The 9,669-nt window shown below is 36.6% G+C and overlaps 1 protein-coding gene across 2 annotated transcripts in view; it reads right to left on the reverse strand.

Annotated features, from left to right (window-relative positions):
* Positions 1-8,059, reverse strand: part of LOC106872597 (adenylate kinase 1) — a 52,324-nt gene extending 44,265 nt beyond the window's left edge. Inside the window, exon 1 of one of the 2 annotated variants that reach the window (XM_014919633.3) lies at positions 7,684-8,059. In XM_014919633.3, the coding sequence (XP_014775119.1) occupies positions 7,684-7,689 (6 nt within the window). In that variant the 5' untranslated portion in view covers positions 7,690-8,059. The remainder of the gene's footprint in view (positions 1-7,683) is intronic. The other variant, XM_052965784.2, reaches the window with a different exon arrangement.
* Positions 8,060-9,669: the final 1,610 nt, after the last annotated feature.

The following is a 9,669-nucleotide window of genomic DNA, read 5'->3' on the forward strand; positions in this document are numbered from 1 at the left end:
TAGACAATCATCCGTGTTTCAGTTTTGTCCAACTGTATAGCACCTTGGGTAAATGTCTTCTTCTACAGGTTGACCAATATATATTGGAGTAAAACTTAACAGTAAGCGTGCAGAGGCCTGCTGGATTTACTGTACCTGTTTCTTCGATGTTGACTAAAACCATACCTGGTTTAATGCCACCAACTCCCTCTTTGGTTGCTTTAGCAAAGTGAACTGTATTAACAACATTTGGATCAAATGTCTGATCTCAGAAAAACTTGATATTTGGATACTCTGCCTCCTTCTCTTGTATCATGGTTTTCTTTCACCTTTTCCCCACCACTACGGGAGTTCCCATAAGGTTATGGGTGCCACTGGCTGCCCTTCTTCATGTAAAAAAGTGTTATTTCCCTCAGTTATTTTATGTTATGGAAAACCTTTTAAGTTGTGAACACTAATTACTGTCTTTGTTTGTTACTTTGAAAATATTAAAAAAGGAAAATTTCATCACAACATTATGCCAATAAGATTCTGGCATAAATCATGCCAGAGTCTTATTTAACATTCATTTCTCTGATAAAAGAGTAGTCACAAAATCAATACCAGTCATGTATTTAGGTCAATTCTGTTAACGTAGAGCCCTTCTCTAAAAATGCAAGGTCTTGTGCTAATGCAATTAATTATTCTAATCAATTCTATTTTTCTACACTAACCAATCATTTCCACATTATTTCAATAAATACAGTGAAGTCTAAACCTTGCTGATGAAAACAAAATAAAGCTGAAACTTGTTTAAAATTATCTTTCATATTCACTGGAAAATGAAAATAATATTTGTAATTGACTAATATTTTTCTTCACCAGATATTTCTTGCCTACTAATCTCTGAAACCTTCACTGACTTAGTCATCTCTAGTTATCTTTTTAACGTTTAATGTTTTCTTATATTAAATTTTAACATTGGCACAAGGCCTCTGTTAAGTATTTTATTAACTAATATAACTAATTCATATACATGAAATGTAATTATCAAGCTACATAAATATCAATTTCACCAAACCTTAATGCCAAAAATGTATAAGTAAAAAATATTTAGATGTTTCTCTCACATACATACTTACGTATACAAAACATATAGATTACTCTATTTCTCACTCAATTATTTTCAGACACACACATGCACAACACAAATATGAAACTGTTATACATTAGCCTATCTCTTTCACTCTCATGTATACTTTCATATATACAGATATAAAACATACCTACATAGTTCTGTCTATTACATATGACTATAACACTTACATGCACACCCATACAGGTATAACACTTACACCCATTACTCTAAACTTCTCACTCTTAGCTCTTCCCTATTTTATATCAGTTTTATCAGATCCCTTCAGAAATTGCACATCTGTTCTTTAATTTACCTCAGGGACTTTTATAAACCACAGGAAACTCTAGACTAAGAAAAAGGCAAAGCAGCTGGGTACTTTAGTTATCATGTAATTTTTAAAGAATTTATAAATAGGACATGATGAGTAGCACACATCACCTATTTGGTGTGAAACTTGGCAGTTTACAGATTTGTTTCATGTGTTAGTCTGAGGATAAAGAGAGTACAAGGGGGGGGGGGAGAGCTAGTAGTTTTTTTTTTACAATGGTTGACTGAGGACAAGGAAAGCAAGAAGAAAACTTGTGGCTTTTGTAAAGTCTGAAGAATAAGGAAAGCAGGAAGAGTTGTTGAATGTTTAAGTCTTGCTATTCCACCGGTTTACAGAGATAGCAATGTGAGATAAACAATGATTAAGGGATTATGTTAAATTACAGCAAGGAGTTTAGTCAGTTGATTTACTGGGGTGGTGGGGTTGTTAAAACATGCATATGGAGTTCCCGGAGGAGGGGGAGGAGAGCCCCTGCTTCTCATGTAAAAAGCATTTTCACAAATAGTTTTGTATGAGAGAAGAGAGGGCAATGAGAAGAGAGAGAGAGAGAGAGATACAGAATTGTAATAACTTAATATAAGGAGGGTTCAGACTCAGTACAGGTTGAAATGAGCAGAGATGATAGCAGTAGTTGGGAAAATAAGGGTAAGGGGACACAGGACTTGGTGTGTGCGAGTGTTTGTGTGTGAATATTAATGTAAGAGATAAGAGTTCAGTAAGGTAATTATGTGTGCCATGTAAAAGGTGAACCATTACTTAGAGCTGAATCCCATTCAGGCTCTAAAAGGGAAACATTTTATGAAGCAGTCTTAGCAATTATGGGTTGTCATAAATAGGTAGGAAGTTAGTTTTAGTTATAATGAATGGAAGAGCGATGTTGGGGGGGGGGGGTTCAAGAATTGTGAGTTTATATACTTTGAATGGGTTTTATTGTTTGTGGGAGGCAGGTTAATTATTTTAAAATTGCTACAGTTTGAAATAAATAATAGAATTTCAACAAAGAAGTTCACAGGACTGATCTCCTATAGGTAGATAGCTCTGATGATGAGAGGACAATAGACATAGGATAAATATATATAATCATCTCTTCTTTTATTTTCTAATATTGTTCAAATATATTGTTTTTAAATGTTTGTGAAATACGCAGTTGTTAACCCCAGATCAATTGCATCCATGACCAAAGATATAGTATCTATTACTACATTATCTAATGTGTCCTTTTTTTAAAGATAGTATAGTGTGGTTTTAAAGAGATTCAGTTGCTGTTTCTAACAAGTCAAATGACTGCATCTATCTTGGTGCTATTGAACAAGACTAGATTGTTAAGTAAGAAGTGTACTGTCGATGTGCCAATAAAGGAGATTAAATTTGTAAGTGAGATGTTTACCATCTGTGTCATGGCACTAGTGAACGTGATTAGACTGTCAAGTGAGAGAGGTACCATTTGTCTTGCTACCAGTAAATAAGACTAGGTGTCTCTGGTTACAAAATGTTTTCTAGGTCACCGTTCACAAAGCTAAAGGGTCATTTAAAAGTTGCTTGTGGACAATCGCTGGTAATGTTAATGTATCATAGAAGAAACAGAATAATTAATGTTAATATAATACTGAAAATATTCAAAAGCTAACTATAAATAAATACGCAGAAAAAAAAAAAACAGTGTTAGTCAATGACTTAATATTTTCTCAGCATTCATGCAGTCAACAGTGAGGATTTGAGGGGAAATGGGCTTAACTATTAGGATGTTTATATAACCTTATATAGTTGGCAGTAGTATTACTATTAGAATAATTATATCACCTGACATTATTGAGAACATGTTGTAAAGTTAACTTTGTAACCACAAGGTTTTGGTTCAATCACAATGAGTGGCATCTTGGGCAAGTGCCTTTTACAATAACCTTTGACTAACCAATGCCCCATGAGGGAAATTTGGCAGATGGAAGCTGTATAAGAAGCCTATTCTACATATAGGTGTGAGCATTTGTTTTCAAATGTCTTCTGAATAATAAATAGCTCAGTGGTTTCATCAGTTTAGACATGTGATGACAATTGGAATAAAAATACCCTTACTTGAAATATAATTAAGGATTAGTGTCAGGAATCAACAGCTGAAGGAACAGTGTCTGTTGTTCTGAGCAGTTAAAGATAAATGTAGGTCACTTAGATCACTTTGTGAAGGAAGGGATTAAAATCTTTCACTGAGGATAATTAAGGAATACAATTTAGTACATCTATAAATTTAGAGATTAACACCTTTACTTTAGGGAGTACCATTTGATACTTATGTAAATATTACTTATGTAATACTCACAGCTAAGGACTATTAGTGAGATAGAAAGATAGACAGCTAGATAAATGGAGAAGCAGACAGACAGTGACAAAAAAGACAGCAAATATGAAACCCAACCACTTTCAACTCAGACCTCCTTTTTTGGACCAAGGTTTTTTTTATTTCTGTTACTCATGTTACTCAACAAAATGAGGGCAATTAAATAGGGCAATGAAAGAGTATGTTCTGGTGCACATGTAAATTAAGAGATCAACAGCTATTAATAAGGGACAATAATCTGACATTCATACAAGTGAAGAATCAATATTTGTTCTGAGTGCCTTTAGTGCTGGGTCAAATCTTCTAGTTAAAGGTAACTTCCTCCCCTCTTCTCACCATAACAGAGACCCTGAAAAAGAGACAACTGTTGTCCTCTCCTCTTCTGATTAAATCATGTACAAAATACAAAGAATTGTCCTTTTGCTACCAAGATGAATGAAGTGTGCTATCATCATCCAGTGATGTTAGGACCTAACATTAGACAACAATAACAACAGCTCTGAGGTGGGAGAGAGCTGGTTTCCATGGTTATGGTTAAGGCTAATAAATGATTCAGCAGTCATACTTTAATGTTTTGCTTTTTAATTTACATAACATGCAGACAAGATGGTGGCGGTGGTGGTAGTGGTGGTGGTGGTTGCGCTAATGACTTGTAGTTATGGTCGTGATTGTTATGACTGTAATAATGAAAATGATAATTGTATGGAGGTTGAAGGGGTGGTTATAGTGGAGATTCTTGTGGCTATATTAGTGATGATGTTGTTGGCGTTGGTTAGCCCTAGACTAGCCCTGACCAAGCAGGCTCTGATCTAAGCATTCCACTTGTAACAATCCCATTTATCCAAGGTGCAGTGGAATCTAGGACCCCATCTTCCAATGTATCCCTTTCTAAAAAGGTAGATTTGTCTGCTGTTTCTAGTCGGCCGAACGCTCACGTAGAGGCTCCCTCATTGGCTCGGTGGTGGTTGTACGGAGACGGATGACACCCATGGTTATAACAGATTTCGTAACTAAATGAGAGAAAGGAGGGGGTAAGATAGTAAAAGAGAGGAGAAACTTAGTATGAGGGAGTGGAGAGGGTGAAGGTTAGTAAGAGGGGGTGTATGTCGACAGAAACGCACAAAAACATACATACATGTAAAGTTGAGACATGCACATACACACGCAACAGACGCATCGAAGAAGACACTTTGATGCAATGTATACACATACACGCATCTGCACATACCGATTCACACACATACACATACTTAGAGTTAGTGACATAGAAAGATAGATAGATAGATAAATAAATAAACAGAGGTAGGCAGACAGACAGTGACAAAAAAGACAGCAGATACGGAACCCAACCACTTTCAACTCAGACCTCCTTTTTTGGACCAACGCAATGTGAAAAGCTATTTTCAGAGAGAATGTACTCACACACACACACATAGAGAGAGTTGTATACCAGTAAATGTATGTATGTATGTATGTATGCATGTATGTACGTCAGCCTGTTGAATGCAGGCATACATAAACATACGTATGTGACTATAGATATATGCATGTACATATACGGATACATATATCTATAGATCTATGAATAGGGGTCTATATACATACTTACATACACAAACCTACACATACACATATATAAAATGCACTGTACATACATACACACACACATATATATCATGTCTATACACAAATGCATGTATATGTACCTACATCTATGTATACATAAACATAAGCTTGCATATGAGCACAGATATGTATGTATGTATGCATATATATATATATATATATATATATATATATATATATATATATATATATATGAATGTGTGTATGTGTGTGTGTGTGTGTGGTCGTAAATTCGATTTCGAGTATAACCACTTGCTTTTTATTTCTCACATGAGCAGGGAATAAGTTAGTCAGTTTCTCTGTAATGGGTCCTCAGATGAGAAGCAAGCCCCAGTCTTTCATTTTTTTTTTTTTTTGTTGCAGCAGATGCAGCACGGAATTTGCCAACGATCTCATCAACAGAAGCTCCGCCTTTGTAAACTCGGCCAAATGGATTTCCAACCCACCAGTAGATGAGTACACCTTGGGATATAAAGGATAAAAGCGCTTCAGCGGAGTTGATGGAAATGCATGCTTATAGACATTCCGTGTTGGTCTCCAAACATGTGGCCTTTTATGGGTGAGGCATTATATGCATGAATGTACGCGCACCCACACTCGCACGCATGCACGCACATACACACAAATACACTGCTAAGGATGCATTTATTTTGAATGTATATACAAAATATATACCTGATTATGTAACTGGTCGTTCGTACTTATACACGTGCGCGCGCGCACACACACACACACACAGAGCCTGCATAAAAGCGTAAGTTAAGGCTAATACCCTTAACTGAGTCTTGGTGGCACTGTATGGAAGAGATGGTTATCACTAGCTGCGGACCAAAGTTCTCGAAGCAACTCACAGCTGCTGCAAATCAAGTTGACTAAAACAGTAGCAACAGCATACTCTCTCACTGTTAACAGTTAGGAGTTGCGCAACTTCAGTATTACAGTTATTTACCGGTTGAGTAGATCAAGCCACTTGTGAGTTGAATATTGTCCCCTGGTGACGTGCAAGGCCAGGTTAGGGCCAACTCATGCCCTAAACATAGCCTTCCAATGGTGCTTCTTCCATTATTTAGCTTTAAAGACTCTAAGATATAATAAATATTGAATGTGAGGTAATGGATCAAATATTCAGTTTTGTTCCGGGTGTCCTCGAGGCCAGATCCCGAAACTATATTAATCATAACCGCTTTTCAAGACAGTTTTTTAAAAAATTATTTAATACTAGATAGCAGTAAATGAAATAATATAAATCTACTTATAACAAGAGCAACAGGATAATTGCAAATGTTCAACCCTTTCAAGCAGGACCCTATTACAACAATACCTTTTGCACCTGAAGTGAATCAGGCATTGGAAATAACTTTGGTGCTTCATAATCTGTCTGGGCGTGTCTACTAGATATGAACAGGAAAATTTATCAATTGGCAATTGCCATACCTTATCGACCAACTGTGGTTCCTACAGTTTCCACTCTCCCACCACTGTGTTTATCTGTGTGTCTTTCATGCATTTTAGCAGTGGTGGCGGCCATGGTTGAGATGTCGCTAGACACAAGTATGTACGTACATACATACATACAAATGTCAGTGTAAAGATGTGTATAAATAACTGTTTCAACCACTCTGTTAATACTTTTGCACACGCACACACATATCCCATAACATATACATTGTGTGTGTGTGTCTGTGTGTATGTATTCATGTAACAGCTGTATATACGTACAGATATACACACCTCTGTATGCATTTCACTCAAGAATTATACACATTAATCTTCAAGTGGGGCATTATATATATATATATATATATATATATATATATATATATATATATATAATGCAAACACAAACATATCATGCACCATGCATAACAGTTCTATCTCATGCAATTATATCATAACTAAATGGATTCTATACAAACGTGCCTACATACTATTATTTTTAAAAAATGGCATATTACATACTTCCGCGACACATCTGTGCACAAATAATACACACACGTGACATGTAACATATTTAATAAAATGTAAATAAAAGATTCTGAAAGCTTGGAAGTGTGTATTAAGGCAAAGCCATCTCGAGTAGATGATTGATTTGTGGTAAAGGAGATGAACTTGTGAATGTGGCAAAAAGAAAAATCGGGCGTGAGTGTATTCAGATGTAAATAAGTATGAAATAGGCGTATGCAGAAACAAAAGAAGACAAGCTGATGAATGGACGGTAGGTAAACAGATATAATGATAGATAGATGGATGGACGGATGGATGGATGAGAAAGAGAGGGAGTGACTGAGTATATTTACTTACTGGCATTCTCGACTGAAGTTATTACACTTGTTGATGTTACAGTTGTTGTGATATTGCTATCTTCTACTCTTCACGTTTTTTTTTTCTCCTTCTCTCTATCCTTTGAGATAGATACGTGTGCGTACAGGTTGTTGTGTGTATGTATGTATCTATGTCTTAGTACGTGTATATATGTGTGTGCACGCGTCTGTCTGTGTCGACCTTCTGGGATGCTGACAATCGAATACCGATGGAACTCCAAACTGACACTGTTGAAATACGAGAGACAACTAACCAGTCCTTACCCTTCTCTTTCTTTTTCCTTCTTCACCTTTTTCTTCTATCTTCTCTCTCTCTCTCTTTCTCTCTCTCTCTCTCTCTTTCTTTATACCTGTTTCCTCCTCCTCCTCCTCCTCCTCCCACTACTGCACTACTATTTTTCACGTCTTTTTCTTTTATGTAGAAGAAGAGGGCGAGAAAGAGAGAGAAGCAGGAAAAGAAAGACAAATAAAGAGAGAGAAAGAGATCAAGAGTAGAAGTTAAGCGAGGGAGAAAAAAAAATTTATAAACAAAGAGAAAAAGGACAAGGAAAATAAATGTTCATAAAGGTAATAAGAGAGGGACGGAGAGCAAGAGTTAGAAGAAACATGGGAGGGGAATAGAGCAGAAAGAAGTAAAAATATGAAAAAGAAAGAGAACGAAAAAAAGCAACAGAGAGGAAAAATGAGAAGTTAATAGGAGAGAGAGGAAGAGAAAGAGAGGCGCGGGGAAGGGCAGCTGATGTAATGTGAAGTGACAAGTAGGGAGAAGAGAGAGAGAGAGAGAGAGTCGGAGAAGGAAAGAAAATCAGGAAATCCCTCATTACGCCTGTGGAAGGGGTGGGCAGAGGAGACACAAGAGAGATGTTACCTATTAATGTGTTTATCTTTACACATACATAAAGGAAGGCGGAAACTTTTTCTTGCTGCTGCTGCTGTGTGTGTGTGTGTGTGTGCACATACACACGCATATATATATATATATATATATATATATATATATATATACAAATAATAAATGAGTATATGCATATATACGTACATGTATGTATATACTTACATCTACCTGTATATATAGATGCATATCTGGGTACAGGACATTGCAAACAACACGTAGACAAAATGATAAACAGAGTACAGAAAACACACAGGCCACATAGAGAACATTTCCTTCAGGTACATACATACATACATTCATACACACACACACACGCAACATGTACATACATCTAAACACATACTGGTGGGATGAAAGCGGATGTTATTATGCTCAAGCCAGAAACCAGTCCCGAATGCTTGCAACGGTCAATTTGGACCCCACAAAAGTGACCAAGGACCATGTGTTGATGTTAAACTGAGTGACAGATTGAGTCTACAACTCATGATAACACACTACGGGTACGGATATGTGTGCACATGCGTGTTTCAGGGAATAAACAAGGCACGAAACTTTAGAGACGACCACGAGCTGACAAATGGTGGTGGTCGTTTAACCCTAGGTCATACCTGATGGGGCAGACTTATGATCAAAGTTATTTCAGTCGCAACAACACCGTTTATTTAAGGGTACAATAACAACATATAATTTAATGTGACTTTTCCCTTTTCCACGATGGCAGGGTGTGATTTGAAGAAGATTTGGTTATCATTTCTAGTATGTTAAGTAACTCAGTCGTTGGATCGTGGAGGCAGTAGAAGTGCATACTTTTATTGTTGGAGGTAAAGGTAGCGGCGTATAGTGATTAACATAGTATGGCGTTGACGGTAGTGTTTAACAGTGATGATGATGCTGGTGGTGTGTACGTTTAGTGCTGTGTTAAGTGTTGAGAGAGAAAGTGACAGTAGATATGGTATGCATATATATATGGATAACAAATGTATTATATTTCGAAAATAGTGTAAACGGCACGAAAAGAACACAAGGAACATGAATGGATTTGCTGAAGGCGTGCGGTATATACGGGGTGGA

This window comes from Octopus bimaculoides, chromosome 2, assembly GCF_046866305.1.
Source record: "Octopus bimaculoides isolate indiv1 chromosome 2, ASM4686630v1, whole genome shotgun sequence".
Lineage (NCBI taxonomy): Eukaryota > Metazoa > Mollusca > Cephalopoda > Octopoda > Octopodidae > Octopus > Octopus bimaculoides.